The sequence below is a fragment of the Cibotium barometz genome, chromosome 60 (assembly GCF_041138505.1).
Source record: "Cibotium barometz isolate CiBa-2024 chromosome 60, ASM4113850v1, whole genome shotgun sequence".
Lineage (NCBI taxonomy): Eukaryota > Viridiplantae > Streptophyta > Polypodiopsida > Cyatheales > Cibotiaceae > Cibotium > Cibotium barometz.
In genome coordinates, this window is record NC_141105.1 from 14,398,597 (window position 1) to 14,420,829 (window position 22,233).

At 44.5% G+C, this 22,233-nt stretch overlaps 1 protein-coding gene across 2 annotated transcripts in view; it reads right to left on the reverse strand.

The window, feature by feature from the left end:
- Positions 1–2,770: 2,770 nt before the first annotated feature.
- LOC147605022 (Tetratricopeptide repeat (TPR)-like superfamily protein) overlaps positions 2,771–22,233 on the reverse strand; it is a 105,766-nt gene continuing 86,303 nt past the window's right edge. For both annotated transcript variants that reach the window (XM_086794382.1, XM_086794381.1), the window contains exons 16-18: positions 3,999–4,674; positions 3,761–3,812; positions 2,771–3,589 (exon numbers count right to left, since the gene is read on the reverse strand). In XM_086794382.1, the coding sequence (XP_086650508.1) occupies positions 3,327–3,589; positions 3,761–3,812; positions 3,999–4,674 (991 nt within the window). In that variant the 3' untranslated portion in view covers positions 2,771–3,326. The remainder of the gene's footprint in view (positions 3,590–3,760; positions 3,813–3,998; positions 4,675–22,233) is intronic.

Consider the following 22,233-nt stretch of genomic DNA (forward strand, 5'->3'; position numbering starts at 1 on the left):
ACATACCACAAAGTATTTTATAAAGGTTTTACAAGGTGTACATAAGACCATGTGCAAGAAGTGGTGGATCAAGTCAACAAAAAAGGCTGCACTAGCTGACAGGAGATTCATAAGGCTTAGACCAAGCGGGTTCGTAAAGTCAATAAGCATTGTTGCGATAGCTCTTTTAAGGAAGGAGATTGGGTTTCAACATGAAGATCTAGCAACAAAAGGCCCAAGAAATTGGAGGCCTAGCTAACTAGTTCCCATATAGACCTATGAATAGAGAGGTTGGCCTTAGTATTAATCATCTCAAGGAGCTCCTCAATGCATCAAAGCACAAGTTTTTATTTGCATCAAAATAAAAAGGTTAACCTACTACTTGGGTTGAGATCAATAAGGATTGATTACTTTGAACATTCAATTATACTTCCATTCATTGTGTTTGTGTCTCCTTATCTTTAATTGCACTTTTGTCACTGTTAACATAATCACATCACTAGTAATCTCACAATTAGCCTCCCATTCACTCTTGTTACATAACTTAATTTGGTGAAACATAGTTGTCACACAATTTGATTTGGTGAAATATATTTCAAGGGGGCATTTGTCAGCATAAAGCTTGTCCCAACAGTTAGCCCTACTTCTAACTCATGTATTAAATATGTCTCTTTTCAAATGTGTTTTTCTCAACTATGAGGTTCTTCAACTTGGAGTTTTCTCAACTTAAAGAACTATATTTTGACTACAAGTTTTTCTTATATTTCTATGCATAAGGGCCCTCACTTTAAAACCTTAAGAAAAAGAGGTGTTTCCTATATCTATGAAGCGTTTTACCTTGTAATTTTCCTTCATGTATTAGAACATGGTAAGCTTCCTCTAGATGTTATCATTCTCCTACTCTCTAGTTTTTCAACTTCATATCAATCCATAATATTTTCATCCAAAAGAACATGATTTGTGACATGTTAAGATGATATAAGCTTCTTTCAGCAATAGCGTCATGTAAGTAGATTAATTATGCATACCAATGTCCGCTTTCTCAAAACAATGTATGCGTTATTTATAAATTGTGAAAGGTGCCCCATCAAATCAAAACAATGATAAGTGATTTGATGGGACGCCTTTCACAATTTATAAATAACACATACATTGTTTTGAGAAAGTGGGCATACTTCAAGAGAACACATGATGTTAAGTACCCTTGTATTGTTCCCTTGTATTGTGTTGCTTCACACAAGCAAGAAACATAATCACTACTAAGTTACTTTACTTAGCCTCGTAAACATATAAGATTGAATGGAACCGAAAAACTTCTTCATTGAAAAATGGAAATGACAATCTACGCTTGCTTTTGGTTGTAGCTCCTTCATGTTGACAACCATAAAGCTTCAAGCACTTTCTGGAAAATAGGGAAGCACATTCACAAAACACCAAAGAAAGAAAGTGACAAAGCGTTTACAATCACTTCTAGAACTCTAGCTAAGGGCATTGGATTGAAGCTCATGATTGCAAATGTCTTTGAACCACTTTTAATATTTGAGTACATCAAAGAAGGCTTTTAAATATTAGTATCACTTTCTCTAGTATAGTTATAATGCTCTTCTGACTTCATAGCATGACCTTGTACACTTTATTATCTATTTGTCAAGCATCATTACTGAAGTCTACAAAATCCTACATCAAGTCATAGAGGACATACAATAGACATGGGATACACAATGAACAACTTCTAAACATTTACAAACTGCATCAAATGCAATGTCTTTTAAAAAACTTTCCTAGTAAAAGGGAATTGAAACAAAAGAATTAATAAGTTCCTTCAGCAATTGTAGACCATGTTTGGGAGGAGGATAATAATAATAGATATTTGTCAAACATTTTTATCTGATGATCTACATCAACTATAGTAGTCAAAAATGTTTCTAGAAGAGACTAAATTAATAGAAACAGTACAAACGATTTTATTAACTCTTGATTTGCAAAAGACCTTTTATGATACATTATTGAGAGTTGTTACTAAAGTGCCTTATGGTGAAATATTGAGCACATTATAATATGCAAACAGCAATTTCTAATGCCTTTACACCTAGATGTATCCATCATGAACTATTGTGGACATCTTCACAAGGCTTAACAAAAATTGTAATGGGGCCTATCGTAAATCTAACATAATATGTAGAAAGGAGAGCATAATATGACTGACAATATTTGAAAGACCTTGAAAGCTTGGGTATTATAGAAAAACCTAAATAGGTATGTAAGGATATGTATTCAAAGAGAAAAAAGAAGAAATCGTTTGTATGGAAGCTACACATGGTTGAGAAAATGTTAGATAATCCGAGCTTTAGGTTGGAAAGAAGATAACCTACAGCATGGAGCCTAAAAAGGTTTGAAAAAATATACAAATTCTGGTAGAAAAGATGAGAATTTTTGAAGGACTACTTCGAAGACTTGAAAAAAGGGGGAGAAAGGTCTTGAAATTAGCCATTTGAGAAAGTTACATAGCTTATCCTTTCCTCCATTTTTCTCAAGGTACCTCTTTTTTTCTTTTTTTCTCGTTTGGTGGGGGTATATATATATAGATAGATAGATAGATAGATATATATATATATATAGAGAGAGAGAGAGAGAGAGAGAGAGTATGAGACCAATTCATTCATGTACACTTGTGTGGTTGACCTCTTTTGTAAATTATTCAGTCTTAGTCTCCCTTTCTTTGAAAATAATGTATGCATGTCAATACAGAAGTGTATGCCAATAGAAGCAAGCAGAAGCTGGCCTGTCCTTATTAAAGGGAGAAACAACATTAGCCTTGGCCCTTCCTTTTTCATGAAAGTGATATATGAATGTCAAGACAGATCCATGTGTGAATCCCCTACAGTATATACCTTGATGCCCTCTCTTGCTCGGAGTCGCCATGCCATTTCCTTATCTCACATGCATATTGCATACTACAGCACGGGGTGGGGCGCTCTTGCAAAGGAGGTTTGTGTGAGGACCTTGTGTTGTGTGATCATGTGTTAGAACAATACGGTCAAATACTACCACTTGCCACTAGTGAAATGCATCGTTGATAGGCACCCAAAGTTTAAAAGCATGCTCTTGTATGCCTTCTAGAGAGAGAGAGAGAGAGAGAAAGAGAGAGGTGCTTCAACAGAAGTAACCTCTCGTGCCGTTGTGTGAGAAAATGTGCTGTTATGGAGGCAACTAGTTCTACCCAAAATATACACCATCAGCAAGTCCCCTAGATTACATGTTACATTAGCTTCACCTCAAATCATGGAGGTTCTTCCTTGAACTCAACCCTGATTCTTTCTGTCATGATACAAAAGGGAGAGTTCCTTCTATAAATCTACTAAGTCGAAAATAGGAGTTCTAGTTTTTTCTTCCCCTTGTGCCGAATCCTCAGCTGACCGACTATGTAGGTCCGTCATTGAGGTGCATAGATGGGACCCATCAGAAGATGGTGGTATAGCACGGGAGCCACTCCCAAACATATCATGGTCTTCAAGCAATAACTTCTCTTTGTCATCCACCACATCATCATTATTGAACTGGGGACAGCCAGAACTCGATGCTTCTTTGGAAGCACTCCCAAAAGGTTTCTCTGCATAAAACATCTTTTAAGTGTGAGTGATAAGAATCGTCTTTTACCTGGCCCCCACAGGCACAGGTTCCCAAGACATGGGCTGGGGTTCCAACCCCCTATAGCCTGTGCACCATGACGAAAATATTAATAATTCTTTTAAAAAATAGAACACTCAAATAAATTGCATACCTTGGCAGTTAACTGGCGGTGATGCATGCGGCAGCCCCTTTTTTATTTTGTTCTGTATTTTTGTAAAAGAAAAATCTAGTGATGAATCTAAAATGTAGAATTTTTAAACTCCACTACCACACCCAAAAAGTGGATAAAAATAAAAGTTCTTTGAACTAACATTGCTAAGCAACTCAATGAATAAAGTGCCAGGTAGACCAATTAAAAAGCCAAAAGGAACCAGAAAGGAGTGTCAAACCTTAGCTTGATCTTCACAAAACCTTACAGCTTCAGCTATGCTGCATGTGTGTCCATGCACCAGAGTATATGCCCACAACAGAAGCTTCCTGGGCACGCTTAGATCCACACCAACCAGTGCACTACTAGGCGGCATGGCAGTAGTGAGTGCCTCGTCACCATTCACAGATGTGGATCCCGACGGTATCAGAAATAAGTTGATCCCAGCAGGAAAAGGACCGGCGCAATCTCGATAAAACGTGAAAGTCTGTCTCAATAAGCTGGACACCTTATCCATGTTATCAGAGGTTGCCTGTGTGATTCGCACTCCGGTCATGCGTGATAGAGGACTCCATTGTTTCATGGCATCAGTCTTTTCATTTGGAGGGGAGAAGTCAGATGCATTGCTCAATAACTCATTGACTTGCAGCTCAACAACAAGCTGATCATGAGTGTTTGACAGGCACCCATCACTTCCAGGGTCTGGAGCAACCTTCTCCCTATGGAATGGGGTGATTGCAGAGAGAGAAACGCAGAGAGCACGGCACCACGCCATCGCCGCATGCTTACAAACCCGAGCACAAGGCTCTTTAACCAGCTTTGGGGTTTTAAAACGCTTCTTTATTTTCTCGTTTACGGATTCCAAGATGTCCACTTTGTTGTCGCATTCCAAACTGTGCAGATAGCGATGAATATAGCTGCAATCAAAGATGAAAAGTCAGTTGCAAGGAAACTAGAAGGACAAATCACAGATCTTCTGGATTGCTACAAGGCTGCTTTGATTCATTGAGCAGAAAAAATCCAGTTAAGAGAGAACTAAAATCATGATTAATTTACTGCAGATTGCAAGACATGTCAGGTACCTCATGTTGGTGGTACCTCATCGACTTTTGAATCTTGCCCATCTAGCTAGTTGTCTATTCTCTGATAACTAGAGCCTCAGTGAAGAATCTGCCACAACTACAATGGGAAATAGAACTAGAACTGTGTACCACATGCATCCTTAAAATTCAACCACCTCTCTTTGACCTCTTGGGTTGGGAGCACGGCCCACTTGCCCACAGGGAGGTTTTCCGCCACCAAAGGCAGCCTTGGAAAAAATGATAACAAGGACCAGCTGACACAAGTGACGACTAGGTCGGCCTCAATCTGGGACCCTACCCAAAGACGGCGGTGTAGCCATCCTCCCACCCCCCCCCCCACCAACCCACCAAAAAAATAAAGGGCAGGTTGGGCTGACAGCCTGTAGAAGGGCTCTTGAGGGTCTGCTAAAACCAAATCTCTCCCAGTCTACACTGATTGGCCTGAGAAGGGCTTCTGATTTGCTAAACCCCAATCTCTCCTAGCCTAGGCTGTGCATCTTCTCATGCTTCTGAGGACTGATGCATGTGACAAAAAGTCTTAGTAAAATGAGAAGGGTGGACCAGCACCAAGGAGGGGTGGTTCATCCTTGTATGTAGTAGCATGTGCAGCCTTGCTTCCCCACCCAGCCACCCACCACCACACACCTCTCAGCGCCCCCCGCGCCCCCCCCCCCCGCGCCCCCCCCCCTGAAACCGATCCCGTCAAGTGGGAAAGACTCAGTTGGACACCTACACGTTTAATAGCACAACTTTTAAACCACAAATATGAAAAGGACAACTTAAAACAACTTGAAATTTAAATGAACAGAAATGGAAAGATGGACACCAGCACTGGGGCCGGAACGGGCCGACCCCCCCCTCAATATATGATATATTTATTGGGAGTATTTAAAGAATACAATGCTCCATGGGTTCTGAGAACCAGATAATGTCCATGTACATATGAAAACAGTACTAAACAAAATAGCTCGAATTTCGATGTAGAAAAACTCGGAGCAGAACGTCCACTAGTGTGGTCCAATCACTACGGTCCTGTGCTTTCACTGGACTCCGCGGAGAGCACCACACTGGTGTTCCGAGACCACGCACAGACAGGCGCTCTCGTACTAACGCCTGGCTCTCCCGATCTCAGCACCTTTGGACCGAGGTTCGCCCATATAGCTTGGACAACCCGGCACCGAACGGGTGTAGGCCGAGCGGGACGAATCTTTTACCAGATTTTAAACATTAAATGCTTTACTCAAATCTGAAAATCACTTACTTGTTGAAGGTTGACAGGAGGAAGTCCAATACCCGAGGTATTTGTGAAGAAGAAACAGCCTCCCTATGATGAAAGGAGATGCCGCCTATGTAAAGGAGGCACAACCGCTTGCAGAGGAGAAAACAACCATCTCTGTGCAGAACACAGCCGCCTGCTGTGGAGGAGGAGGCGTAGCCGCCTGTGGAGAGAACGAGCAGCCCACTGGAGATGGAGTGCACAGCCGCCTGCAAGTAATGATGCTGTGCACAGCCGCCTGTAGATGGAAGACAGCCGCCAGGGGAGCATGCGCAGCAGTAAGGTAACACCAGCGCTCAGAGGGCAGCGCAGCCTGTGGAAAGTGAAGGCAGCCGCCTGCAGCAGCCAGTTTCAGAATCAGCCGCCTGTAGAGATGGAGGCGCAGCCAGCAGTAGAGTCCACCGTACAGGAGGGGCAGTTGCAGCCAGTTGGAGCACAAAGGCAGGTAATCCCCTGCAGATTTCAACGCAGCCACCAGTAGTAGTGTTCAGCCCCCTGTGGAGAGGCAGGCGTAGCAGTAAGGAGATGGATGGAGGCCACCTGCTGTGCAGTTCGCAGCCAGCCGAATGAGCAACCAGCGTCGGTTGATGAATTCAACACTTGAGAGAAGCGATTGGATGCCACGCTTGAAGAAGGGAGATTTCTTTAATAAAATCAAAGTGAAGATTTCACTAGAGTGTTCCCACGCATGCATGAAGGGGACTAGTGGGGGTTGGTGACCATGCCCACCCCCACACTCACTTAAAAGTGAGGCTTCCCACCTTGGCCCCAAAGTGGGTGCCCAAAGGGGGTGCCCACTTTTAAATGAATGTGAACCCCTAACCTTATAAATAAAGGGGTTAGAATAAAATAACATTAAACAACAAGTGCAACATACTTACCACCTGTTCACATGCACTGAAACTTGTCAGAATACAGGGCACACTTCACGACTCACTGGCAGGCGTCCCCGCTCAGTAAGTAACACGTCAAGCAGGCAAACACACGAATACATGTCATGCGAAAACAGTTTCAAGCATGCAAAATATGTGTGCATGTGCAAAAGTAACATGGACATATCTCCCGTTCATGGAACATGTACAAAATATCTGTCGGCACAAAACTGGCACGACATAAAAAATATAAAATCCTGGTCTTCCTATGGAGTGACAGTCCCATAGGTAAGACACAGTTCCAGGCACGAGTTTCCCTATGGTGTGACAGTCCCATAGGTAAAACACGGCACGAATACTGGCTCTTCCATGGCGTGACAGTCCCATGGATCGAACACAGTCCAGGTCATACACGGGTGGCACTGATCTGGCTCCCGTCCATATGACACCATCCTGCTAACACACGGGTGGCACCAGTCTGGCTCCCGTCCATGTCAGCAAAATACTGGCCTCTTCACATGAGACACCGGCCTGGCCTCAAGTGAACGAGACGCAAAAAGTAGGAATGGACCAAATGGTCGGCCAATTGGTGACATCCCCCCGGGCTTCTAAAGAGTTGACCTCAACTTAAAAGCCTCAAGATATGCCTGCAACAATTGCGGATAATCTGCAAAATATTCCTCATTTACCCACTTGGCATCAATAGGCAAATAATTCTTAAACTTCACAAGGTATCTCCTGGAAAGCTTTCCTGCCGGTAGCTTTCTCTCCTTGTGAAAAACAATCTGTTCTGGCTGGAGGATCTCCTCAAGCTCTTCAATTTCTGGCGGATCTTCTGTGACAGGCTCATCAGGATCTGGCCCCACATATTTCCGAAATAGACTCACATGAAAAGCATTGTGAATCTTCCAATGACTAGGTAAAGCAAGCCTGTATGACACTTCATTGATCTTGTGAATCACCTTGAAGGGTCCATAATAGCGAGGAGAAAGCTTAGGATATGATCCTTCTCGTCCTGGCCTCTTCCGAAGCCTAGCCTTTTCAAATTTCAGCAATACCCAATCACCTTCTTTGACTTCCATGTCCCTTCTATGCTTGTCAGCAGCCTTTTTATGCTTATCCTGAGATCTTGCAATGGCTGTCCGCACTTGACCAAAGGCAACATCCAAGTCACGAACATATTCAGCAGCAGCAAAAATCTCATCCTTGGTACGAAGGATGGGTGGCAAGACCACTCTGCCATAAACAACCTCAAATGGAGCCTTTCCTGTGGAAGCATGGATTGTATTGTTGTAGGCAAACTCAACAAGTGGAAGATACTTCTCCCATGCACTCTTTTGATCTGCCACATAACACTTCAATAAATCCAACACAGCTGAATTCGCAGCTTCACTTTGGCCATCCGTTTGGGGATGATAAGCTGATGAAAACTCAAGCTTAGTACCCATATTATCAAACAAAGCCCTCCAAAATAGGCTTGTAGTCCTGGGATCTCTATCCCCAACAATGGATTTAGGCATACCATGATGCTTGAAAATATTAGCAAGAAAAAGCTTTACCATATGATCAGCTTTGATGGTTTTCTTGACGGGCAAGAAGTGAGCTTGCTTGCTAAACCTGTCCACAATAGTCCAAATAGCATCATTCCCATGCTGGGATCTAGGCAAATCCATAATAAAATCCATCGTGATACTTTCCCAAGGTTGCGAGGGAATAGGCAATGGCTGAAGCAAACCTGGAGGCTTTTGCCTGTCAAATTTCACCTTTTGACAAGTAATACATGCACGCACATAAGCCTCAATGTCTTTACGCATGCTTGGCCAAAAGAAATATTTCTGAATCATGCGAGTAGTAGGCATAATACCTCTATGACCAGCATAAGGTGGAGCATGACATTCGTCCATAACCTTTGGACGCAAATCCTTCACCACACATAGGCAATTATCCTTCATGAGATAACCCTCATTGATAACATAAGAGGCATGTGAATGACCAGCCCTCAAATCAGTCCATATATGGCAAAAATCAGCATCCAAATGATACAAATCTCTCATAACAGATAGATCTCCATGAGAGGCCACTGAGACTGCAGCAATATAAGGCCTCCTAGATAGTGCATCGGCCACTACATTTTTCTTTCCTGGAGTATGCACAATCTGAAAATGAAACATGGAAAGAAAATTCGCCATTCTCATTTGCTTCTCTGAAAGCTTGGTTTGAGATAAAAAGTATCTCAAGCTTTGATGATCTGTCTTGACCACAAATTCAGCCCCAAGAAGGTAGTGTTTCCAAATCTTTAAGGCGTGAATTACAGCCAAGAGCTCTTTCTCATAGATATCCATATGAAGCTCAGCATCATGCAAACGACGACTCTCGTATGCAACTGCATGCCCTTCTTGATTTAGGACAGCTCCTATGCAATCACCACAAGCATCACATTCAACCACGAATGACTTGTGCAAGTCAAGAACAATCAATACTGGACCACATATGATCGCATGCTTGAGCTGCAAGAAAGCATCCTGTTCCTTTGAAGTCCATTTGAAAACAGTTTTCTTCTTCGTGAGATCATGTAGAGGAGTTGCAATCATAGCAAAGTGCCTTATGAAACGCCTGTAGTACGAACATAATCCCAGAAAACTACGTACTTGATGTACGTTTTGCAATTCGGGCCAATTCCGAATAGTCTCTATCTTTGCAGGATCCATTGTAACTCCATCCTTGGATACAATATGTCCCAGATAATGAATCTCTGAAAGGAAAAACTCACTTTTCTTGGCATTGACGAAAAGTTTATGCTTCCGCAACTCTTCGAATACTGTGACCAAATGAGTTCTGTGTTCCTGCTCATTCTTGGAGAAAACCAAGATATCATCAAAGAAGACTCCTGTAAACTTACGATGGGATCGGAATATCCTATCCATCATACGATTAAAAGTAGCAGGAGCATTGGTGAGACCAAAAGGCATGACCAAGAATTCATATAATCCGAAAGCTGTCCTGAATGCAGTCTTATGGACATCTTGCGGCACCACGCGTATCTGGTGATAACCACTCTTCAAATCAAGTCTGCTAAAGCAAGCTGAACCATCAAGCTTATCCAAGATATCATCAATACGTGGAATAGGAAATCTGTTCTTGATGGTAAGCTTGTTCAAAGCTCTATAATCTACACACATACGGAATGATCCGTCCTCCTTTTGAACAAGAAGCACAGGAGAGCAGTAAGGTGAGGAACTGGGCTGAACCAAACCTTTCTCTAAAAGCTCATTAACCTGCTTCATAATTTCTTCTTGTTGTGCAGCACTCACTCGGTATGCGGGTTTGTTAGGTGGAGAACTACCTGGCACAAGATCTATGCAATGATCTTCGGGCCTTTGGGGAGGTAGTTCACCTGGCAATGAGTCAGCAAAACAGTCTTTGAATGCATTAAGAAAATTCAGCCTATCATTAGACATAGCATCCACACTTTGATGATTTGGCACAAGACTATCACGCACAAAAACCAAGTACGCTGAAAGACTCTTTTTCATTGCTTTATTAATTTGGATGTGTGATACAACTGGGATGGAATCCCCTTCTTTGCCAGCATCAATAAAGTGCATGCGGCCTTTATGCATAAAAGAAATCATATTGGACTTGTAGTCTTTGCGGGGCTCAAGCCTATGATGCCACGGCTTGCCCAACAATACATCACATCCATTCAAAGGAGCAACTAAGAAATGCTCATTGTCAAGGTAGCCCTGTATATGAATACGCAACTTCCCAATCAAAGGGGTAACCTGCACCTCTTTACCAATGAATGCAGCTTCGGCTTCAATCTGAGGTCCCATGTTTTCAACCTCAATACCCAATGCAGCTGCCATTTGCATAGAGATGAAATTGTCAGTTGCACAGTCATCAAACATGAAAAGTGCGGGCTGATCCTTAACTTGCCCCCATGCCTTGCAAACCATTCTCTCCTTAGCATCATGACCTGTATTACCTTGCACATCAGGAACTGCATGAACATTTGCTTTGGTATGCTTGTCCTCGTGCTTTGGTTTGCGATCTGGGCATTGCCGGAACATGTGGTCTTTGCTACCACAAGAAAAGCATTTTCCATCCTTAGCATATTGCTCTCTTTGCTCCGGGGTTAATCCAAATTTGTTCTTTCTTGGGCCCTGTTCTTTATTTTCAGCTTTACCACGCTTGTAAGGCTCCCGAAAGCTCTTTTTAGATGGCTGTCCGCCCTTTTGCTGATTTGGGACAGCCTTGTCCTTCGCCTTGGAACCTCCTTGATCTTGCTTGATCTTGAGCACCAATTGCTCTGTAGCAAGGGCAGAAGCTGTGAGTTGCTGCAACGTATGCTTTGGGTGCAATTCAATACCCGATCTATATGCAGGTTGCAATCCAGAACGAAACTTCCTCTTTCTTTCCTCCTCAGAGATTAACATGAAGGGAGTCACTTCCAGCAACACTTTCCAGAATTTATTCACATACTGTTGCACACTCTCATTCTCTTTTTGTTCCAGCCTGTCCCACTTTTGAGTGAGAGTTTGCTCTGCATTGGGTGGCAAGAACTGAGCATAAAATCTGTCTTTGAATTCCTTCCAAGTAGAGATGGGATCCTTGGTGATCTTTTCGGTGATCCACCAATGGGCAGCAGTGCCTTTCAGAAACATGCTAGCATGGCGCACCTTCGACTTTTCTGTGAAATCCTCATCACTAAAGGCAATGTCGAACTGTGCCACAAACGCTAACACCTTAGAAGCATCATGTTCACCATGAAAGACATCAAATTTGACAGATTTATCACCTGCTTTGAACTCCTTGAGCTTCCTGGCATGAGGCTCATGGTCCTCTCTTTTTCTTTTCCCCTTATCCAACGGGGTAGCCCTGTCTGCATGGGCTCCATGGGCCGTCATAGAAGCTTCATGGGGCACGGTGGCATGTGCTCCACGAACTCGAAGCTCAGATGCATGTGACTTACCTGCATATGGCATGGTCTCTCCATGAGACAACTCAGAAGGCAAAATTTTTCTGGAAGCAGACCTGTCACCATGAGATACATATCTTGCATGCATGTGACTTTCGTGCCCTCCATGAGCACTGGCATACATATTTCTGTCAGGCTTAGTGCCTTGGGGAGAGGATGCATGACGAGAAGTGACAGTCACCTCTTCCCTTTGCATAAAAGATTTCAGCCTCTGGGATGCAGGATCTCCATGCTTTAAACGAGGTGGATTTCTGAATTTTAGCTCTCCGTCATCCCCCTCTTTGATATCACCTTTGCGAAGGAGATAGGCAAGTGCCAACTCCCTTGGTTTCTTGCCCACTTCACGAGCCATAGATTCAAAGGTTACATCAACCATAGCATCTGCCTTCCTGGCTTCAATAGCACTTTGCAGATGAGGATCTTCATGCAAAAACTTCAATTCTTGCTCTTGAGCCTGCAAAAGTTTTCTCATATGTTCCATTTCAGCCCTCATAGCATCAGGGTCTTGTTCAAGCATAACTGTCTTTCCTGGAGACAGTTGACCTTTGGATTCACTATCCAGAACCCTTTCAAGAGGCTTGTGTCTACCTCGCAGGACATCAGACCCACGAGAAGCACTAGAGGGACCCCTCGAATTTGGCACTTCCAAAGGGTTGCCTTGGCTGTCCATTGTGTTCAAAGTTCGCTAAAAGCGGGATGTCCAATACACAGGTTCGTTTCCCCACTAGGAAGAGGGAAACAACCGTGCTCTGATACCAATGAAACCGATCCCGTCAAGTGGGAAAGACTCAGTTGGACACCTACACGTTTAATAGCACAACTTTTAAACCACAAATATGAAAAGGACAACTTAAAACAACTTGAAATTTAAATGAACAGAAATGGAAAGATGGACACCAGCACTGGGGCCGGAACGGGCCGACCCCCCCCTCAATATATGATATATTTATTGGGAGTATTTAAAGAATACAGTGCTCCATGGGTTCTGAGAACCAGATAATGTCCATGTACATATGAAAACAGTACTAAACAAAATAGCTCGAATTTCGATGTAGAAAAACTCGGAGCAGAACGTCCACTAGTGTGGTCCAATCACTACGGTCCTGTGCTTTCACTGGACTCCGCGGAGAGCACCACACTGGTGTTCCGAGACCACGCACAGACAGGCGCTCTCGTACTAACGCCTGGCTCTCCCGATCTCAGCACCTTTGGACCGAGGTTCGCCCATATAGCTTGGACAACCCGGCACCGAACGGGTGTAGGCCGAGCGGGACGAATCTTTTACCAGATTTTAAACATTAAATGCTTTACTCAAATCTGAAAATCACTTACTTGTTGAAGGTTGACAGGAGGAAGTCCAATACCCGAGGTATTTGTGAAGAAGAAACAGCCTCCCTATGATGAAAGGAGATGCCGCCTATGTAAAGGAGGCACAACCGCTTGCAGAGGAGAAAACAACCATCTCTGTGCAGAACACAGCCGCCTGCTGTGGAGGAGGAGGCGTAGCCGCCTGTGGAGAGAACGAGCAGCCCACTGGAGATGGAGTGCACAGCCGCCTGCAAGTAATGATGCTGTGCACAGCCGCCTGTAGATGGAAGACAGCCGCCAGGGGAGCATGCGCAGCAGTAAGGTAACACCAGCGCTCAGAGGGCAGCGCAGCCTGTGGAAAGTGAAGGCAGCCGCCTGCAGCAGCCAGTTTCAGAATCAGCCGCCTGTAGAGATGGAGGCGCAGCCAGCAGTAGAGTCCACCGTACAGGAGGGGCAGTTGCAGCCAGTTGGAGCACAAAGGCAGGTAATCCCCTGCAGATTTCAACGCAGCCACCAGTAGTAGTGTTCAGCCCCCTGTGGAGAGGCAGGCGTAGCAGTAAGGAGATGGATGGAGGCCACCTGCTGTGCAGTTCGCAGCCAGCCGAATGAGCAACCAGCGTCGGTTGATGAATTCAACACTTGAGAGAAGCGATTGGATGCCACGCTTGAAGAAGGGAGATTTCTTTAATAAAATCAAAGTGAAGATTTCACTAGAGTGTTCCCACGCATGCATGAAGGGGACTAGTGGGGGTTGGTGACCATGCCCACCCCCACACTCACTTAAAAGTGAGGCTTCCCACCTTGGCCCCAAAGTGGGTGCCCACTTTTAAATGAATGTGAACCCCTAACCTTATAAATAAAGGGGTTAGAATAAAATAACATTAAACAACAAGTGCAACATACTTACCACCTGTTCACATGCACTGAAACTTGTCAGAATACAGGGCACACTTCACGACTCACTGGCAGGCGTCCCCGCTCAGTAAGTAACACGTCAAGCAGGCAAACACACGAATACATGTCATGCGAAAACAGTTTCAAGCATGCAAAATATGTGTGCATGTGCAAAAGTAACATGGACATATCTCCCGTTCATGGAACATGTACAAAATATCTGTCGGCACAAAACTGGCACGACATAAAAAATATAAAATCCTGGTCTTCCTATGGAGTGACAGTCCCATAGGTAAGACACAGTTCCAGGCACGAGTTTCCCTATGGTGTGACAGTCCCATAGGTAAAACACGGCACGAATACTGGCTCTTCCATGGCGTGACAGTCCCATGGATCGAACACAGTCCAGGTCATACACGGGTGGCACTGATCTGGCTCCCGTCCATATGACACCATCCTGCTAACACACGGGTGGCACCAGTCTGGCTCCCGTCCATGTCAGCAAAATACTGGCCTCTTCACATGAGACACCGGCCTGGCCTCAAGTGAACGAGACGCAAAAAGTAGGAATGGACCAAATGGTCGGCCAATTGGTGACACCCCCCCCCCGCGGCGCACCCAAAAGAAAAGATCCTTCCATTAGTTACCAAAATGCAGCTGAAACCGCTAAGTACATGGCCCAGTCTCACTCAAGGGAGACAAGAAAAACAGTTGGGGACAGAGAGGGGCTCTTCCTCACTAGCTGGTCCCTCTCGCAGGAAGGCTATCTCATACAATTTTATTTATTTATTTATTTATTTATTTTTTTTGGGGGGGGGGGGGGGCAACTAAATAGGTGGTGTGTAATGCCAAGTAACCTTGCTGTCTCTGACCTTGAGGAAAGGACCGCTGTTCCAGATCCACAGAAAAGCCTCTCAGTGCTTCTGCATACGCTCAGAGCCACCTCGCAGCTTCTCCCACTAGACACAGAGGGTGTGTGTGATGACCGTCCATATGCTCTGGATGGACTCACGTGGTAGTGCCCTCTATGGCCTCACTGCAGGAGCGAGCATGCCAAATGTGCCATGTTGCCATACTACTGTCATATGATCTCCCACCTCTGACAGGGGCCTGTGGTACTCCTCCCTGCTGGGGCTGCTGATAGTGGGGCTGTTGATACTGTGGTGGTGAGAGAGGAGAAGGGCAAATTCCTGTCCAGTCTCCTCATATGCTAGGGCTGGTGCTGACTCAGAAGCCCAGGCTACCGACCCCCAGGTAATGGTGTGGGCAGATGGCTACTGGTCCATGGTGAAGATACGGAGGATCCGCAACTAAACCTGCTGCGCCTTTGGACAATCCCAAAGGCAATGACACTGTGACCACTGTGGGTGTCCACACCTGGAAAGGGGGGCAGGCTGACCAACTGCCAGCCAAGTGCCCACTGCCAAGCTCCTGTGAGCTATCATATCAGCCCAGCCCAGCATTTTCCCTCTGCCATCTCTTCTGCTTTGGGCACCCTCACGCTAGCAACAAGCTACTTGTCCCTTCTTGTGTGGGCTGAGCAGCCCACCAACAAAGTGCAATGAGACAGCCCCTATCTTCTGAGAAGCTCCTGCAAGATACAAATATGGTACTCACCACTCACCACACAACCATAGCTCCGTTCAGAGCACCCCCTAGAGGCTAGACCAACAGCGTGACCATTTTCCATGCCCAAAACCTTGGCGTTCCAGACCCACTTGTTTAGGTGTGTGGCTAGAGCCATGGGCAAGGCCTCAATTGGGTCTTGATCCTCTAGGGATTCCTCCCTAGTAGAGATGTGCACTAATGAGCCAATAGCTTAATTATATAGTCTAAAGGAAAGCACACTTATTTATAAATACAACTAATCATAGCTTTTTACATTAACCCTTTCCTAGAAGTGCCTATATGTCACTTATTCCCTACACGTCCCATCCTGGGTCGCCCTAGGTATTAGCCCAGCCTGAAAATACATGCCGGCCACATTATGATCTTTGGGGCGATAACATACCTCTCTGCTTTTAATTATATTCCCCACTCATCTGCTAGAGCAGTAACGAGCAAAAATGTTAGGGAGCTACCCCTAAGAGATTCTACAATCTCCTAGGAGCTATCATTTTCAGTATGAGTTGTCCTGTTCTTGTGGAATATATTGAGGCAGATCCTCCACTTGAACAAGTTCCACAACTCAAACAAAATCATCTCCAAAGGCGCCTTGGAGGGAATTATAAAGACCAGACTGAGTTTCTATGAAATCTATAGACCACCCCCGAGCCCTTGGGCTAAGAGGCTTCCGTGGACCATGTCCGAGGCCTAGACACAGGCCTCTTGCCATCTAACCACATGGGTAGGACACAAAACAGTACAGTCCCACACAGTAGGCTCACCCCACTTATATAGCCTCGGCCAACCTATAAATAATGGAAAACTTCCTCAACGAACGCTTCTTATCAACATAAACTTGCACTCTACCCGAGCAACACTGATAGAATCCTGCAGTGATCAATATGTCCCGCATATGGGTCAGGAAATCTCTAATTGCATAAAATTGAATACCTTGAAGTCCTGTTTTACCAGGGATCTATCATTCGTACATAACATTAACAAATTGTAACCGATCGTTGAATGCTTGGTACCAGTGTAGGCAAACTGACCATTGGCTACCATATGGTTGCCTGGAGACGTATGCACAAAGCATATCCTTCAAAACCTAATTCACCCTTTCTATTTGCCCATCTGATTAAGAATGATCAATAAATACCTACCTATCCAAGAATCAAATAACTATCAAGTATCTCAGTACTGTTATCATGAGTAATATTGGAGAATGCGCACATTAAGACCATCTTCAAAACATAACACCACTGATAAAACATATCAGGCCTGTATTCATGCGAGCCAATATCTATCATGCACATTCATGCAGCAAATCATTGTTCCTTTCCCAGGTTGTTTGCTCCTATTTCATGCCTTCGAGTTCTGAAGTCTCAAGAAAAACCGGGATAGCAAAACCCGTATTAAACATAACTTAGCTGTTGCCGAGAGCCATATGCTCAGCATAATCATAGGAAAATCCGACCAATCAAATGAACTCCTGGTACCACGCCGACTGCATATAGCATTCCACCAAAATCTTGGTGCCGAATGCCCACCAAAATCTGATATATGTTCTCTGTTGCTCAACAGACGAAGGACAATCATTATGAGCAGGAACTCAAGTCAATCACGGATTTAGTGAAGTGTTCAAAAAACTTCAAATTCCTCTCATAGCACTATGTCAGGGTAATCGTGATGCAAAATTGCATCGAGTGCTCTACTGGGCTTGATTAGAACTAGTATAACCCCCAAGAGTTAACACATTACCATGTAGTCATGGACATCTGTTACATTAGAGGCCAAAAGATCTCTCTCATCAAGGCCAATAAACCGCACATGTGGTAGATCCTAGCGTCCCATACCATTAGGATATGCCCCATATATGTTCTACAAATCCATCACACACTAGTTTGCGCACTCCCGAATGTTACGTCGAGGTATAATAAAGTTGCATGCAATTTCCCAATGACATCTGGCACACAAACGGTGTAACCTGGCAAGAATAATCAACCAGAGAAATCAATTGAAATCAACAAGAGGGATATATGTTTTGAGTACCGATCTGTAGAAATAACTAATATGTGCACAAGACAACTGAAGTTACCGAACACCCTAAAGTAGCCCAACTTTGATTTTCCTATCATACCAAACCTCATAGGGCGTAATAGTCTTCAATGCTTTGGTAGGACTCCTGTTCAACACATGGGCAGCACACATAATTGCCTCCATCCAAAACTTGTGGGGCAATCCTTTGCCCTTCACCAGACACCGTGCCATCTCCATGAGGGAACTATCCTTCCTCTTTGCAACACCGTTTTGTTGCCACCATACATTGATGCTTTATGCCCTTTTGTGACAAGTATGTCTTGAAGGCATTAGACATATACCCCCACCTCCCCCCCCCAATCTGAACGAAGTGTCCGCTCTTCACATCCTGTCTCATTTTCAAACATGGCAACATAATGTTGAAAACATATGAAGACATCGGATTTTGCCTTTACGGGGTAAACCCATGCAAATTTGGAATAGTCATCAATAAATGTCACAAATTACATATGCTTTCCTAAGGAAAGTGTAAAGCCTCCATATACCATGCCCAAGGACCATCTGGCCTAGAACCGAAACAAAAGAGATTTCGTAGACCCAACACCGTACGCATTGCATGACCATGAAAGATTGTGTCTAGCGACTCACCACTCAACCGTAGTGTCCTCCGGACTCACCCCTGAGCTTGCTTGGTACCGATGGCCCCAACGTAGCATCCTATACCACCAGGCCAAACCACCCACCTTGGAGCTCCGTACGCCCCTAGTAGCCCTCATGTCTACCGTGTGAACACCTCAATAACTCATACATGCACCCAAGGTCACTTTTATAGCAATAACTTGACTATTATTGGCCCTTGCTTTATTTATAAGCTTTTAGCCATTTTTAGACCTAGGCTATTAATTATAAGCTCTTAGCCAATCTAGACCTCATCCTACTTGCACCCTCTTAGCCCACATGTGAAACCTCTAGGTCTCCATGCCCTAGCTAAGCCCAACCCTAAGATGAGTTAGGGTTGGGCTAAACCTTAACCCCAACCCTAACCTGAGTTAGTCCAAGTCCCTAGGCTTGTCGGGGTGAAACATACTTCTCTCCTCCTGTTTAATTCATGTCCTTGTGAATGCATAAGGAGACAAGCCTATGTAAGCGAATCGTTGGATCCGGACATCCGTCCACAACATCTACTCAAGTCTATTGCCTCTTACCTAGGCTCAATTGCTTACTATCGATCCAACTCTCATTCAAGAGCTAGATCCCAATAAGACAGCTACCCTAGCACAAATCCACAGCACAACTCAATTGTCATGCCAAATGGCATCCTGTATTAGTTGTCGAAAAACACTAGTTCACTTAATGCACAAGTCCTAGTCCCATAGCTTCTTGTACAATATTCCAACCACAAGAAGCCTTTGTTGTACTAATCCACATCCCTAAGCATGATTAAGAAAAAGATGTTGATTTAAACATGATTAAGACAAAGGAGAGAGAGAGTTGGTGTGAGGTTTTCTTGTATTATATGGTACAAAAAGGTTACTAAATGTATATACATGCATGTAGGCCCTAGGTCACCCCCAAATAACTTCTACTGACTTCTATGCTTGATGAATGAATGAATCAATGATGGCCTTGTACTTATATATATACATGGGGTGCTGGTCAGCCAGCTACAAAAGCTGTCAGCCTGTTACATGGACAAATATTCATGGAAAATACTGATAAATGCTGCACTTTGCCTTTTGGTCTTTGCCCACACCTGCTGCCCATTGTTGAGCACCTGGCCACCTGCTACATGAGTACCTGCTGGCTGCCGACAGGGATCTGTTGGCTACCGACAGGGTTCCCATGCCCTTTCTTTATGCTTATGCTGATGTTGTGGATGATGTTGATGATGATGAGGCTGCTGATGGTGATGATGATGATAACGATGCTGATCTAATGCTGATGGTAATGTTGCTACTGGTAATGCTCCAACTGATGTCCTAACTGCTGTCCTAATCAAGGATTATGATGTTCCTGTTGGAGATTAGTCATGGCACGGGCGTGCACGTGACAAGATCTCCCTTGTCCAATCCTCATCTAAGACTGAACGGAGATTGGTGTTTTCACACACAACCAATACACACTCATGTCTATGTTAGAGCAAGCATAAAACTCTTCATCAATTTCTGTGTTATGTCATATGTCCTCAAATAGCATGAAGACAATATATGGCTTGTCATGACCTTGTGAATTTGTGCAGCGTAAGTGTGAGCATGGTGGTCAGTGCGCAAGAAATATGATTAAGGTTCATACTTGGGGCAAATGTTTTATGTAAATAACCCCATGTGTGGAGGGGACAAAAGGGAACAAAGGTTTATAACCTTTATATATATATATAAAGAACCTTCCCTTTTTTGGAGCATCGTGACCCCTAGGCGATTTTGGGGGCCTACACTTCTTTTGGAGGGAGAGTCGGGTCAACACGCTCTCTCTCTCTCTCTTTTTGGGAGGAGAGGCTGGCTGGCAGGCTGTGCTGCAGTACATACAGGCGCAGCTGAATCTCTCTCTCTCTCTCTCTCTCGTTGCTTTTGGAAAGTGGATGGCTGGCGGGCTGCGCTGCAGTACATACAGGCGCAGCTGAATCTCTCTCTCCCTCTTGCTTTTGGAAGGCTGGTTGGCAGGCGGCACTGCTGTACAGCTGGACAGCAGGTTCACCCACGCGTTTCTCTCTCCCCCCCACGTGGAAACAAGTGCTGGACTGCAGGCGGCTGCAAGACAGGAGGGCAGGGCAGAACAGAGCTTTTCTCACGCCTCCTCTCTCTTGTGAAAAGCAACACAAGGACTATAGGTTTTCTCTCCCTCGTTGTGAGCAGGTGGGACTGTAGAAGTGTCAAACTGAGTCTCTCTTTTCACTGCCTCGTGATTGTTTCGGAGTTGTTTTCTCTTGCCCTTTGTGAGAGGAAGGGTTTGGCAGTTTGGAGGGTGGAAACAAGGCAAGTTTTTGGACTGATTTGGAAGAGTTTGTGGAATGTTTCATGGCTGAGTTTGTGGCTATGTGCATGAGCCAGTTAGATGCATATTCGAGTCCTCATGGATGCACTGTCTTGGCAAATTAGAGGAGATAACAGTGTGGTGTTTTTGGGACACAAAGCTGTGTGTAACCTCTATGCTAAGAGGTCCAGGGGATTGGCAGATTGGACATGCAAACATACAAGCCATGAATGGCAATGATGTACTCATTTAAACTTTTCCATTGAATTTGAATAAAGAAATACCGAAAGGGGCGCCAAGCTTTGGGGCCAACAGGTGTCGTTCTTCTTTTCGTGTTGGAGCACTCTAGCTCCCATATGTTTGTTTTATTTGCTGGATTACAACTGGTTTGGGTGACTGCTAGTCTACCGCATTTTGGTTTCTACTAGAGGCTGGTTTCAAGGTTCCGTTGCCAGGACCATCACCAACTTTCTTAAGGGGATAAGCTCGTGGTTGTCTCGAGGAAAGTCGTTGCTGAAAATTTCAACAAGATGTCAGACTATGAGGATGACTATGACTATGATGATGAGGAAGAGCAGGAGACCACTCCTGAGAGGACTGAATCTGAGGATGTACTTGCAGGAGAACAGGCTGCAGAAGATGCACGTTACGAGGATGTAACGCAGCCAGAAGATATGCCAAGTAAAGAAGAAGATGATGGCCAATTCAAAGCCCGTTTGGTAGGGGCAGTGGATGTGCTTATGCAGATCACACAAAGTGAGAAGTTTGCTGAATTTATGAGGGCCCCTTCTGAGCCTAAGAAGAAGAAGAAGGTGAGTTCTAGGAATCCTCCTCAGGGCAATAGTGGTGCCTTCCCACAGGATCCTGCTTTTGGACAGTTTTCTAACATGCAGAACACTTATGGCGCAAACCCACAGAGTTCCTTTTTCGGACAACCACCTATTCCGCAGCAATCTATGCATCCAGGCTATTTTGGCGGTGGTTCCGTGTTCCAATCTATGACTAGGGGTTACCCTCAGGGAGGCATGGGAATGCAAGGGAATTTTGGAGCTAATTTTCAGCCTGGTATGCAAGGCAACATGTATGGTGGTATGCAACCCAGAATGCAAGGGAATATGTATGGGGGCATGCAGCCCAGTATGCATAGTATGATAGTGGTATGTTTGGAAACATGGGAGGATCAGTAGGATTGCATGGTATGCAAGATGTGGGAACTAGCAATGTTGACCCTACTATGGGCACGAATGCAGGGGGTAGCAATCTTGGAGGCCACTTCCTTAAGATAATCTAACGCCTATGGGTAAGACGAAGGATTATAAGGAAGAGGGAGCTGCGGTGAAATTTGACACATTCAGTGGGGCCAAAGACAGGCTCAAGGCTCTTACCTTTTTACAGCAGTTTGATGTTGCTTTTTCTAGTGGAAATTACACGGAATCCTCCAAAGTGAGAAAAGC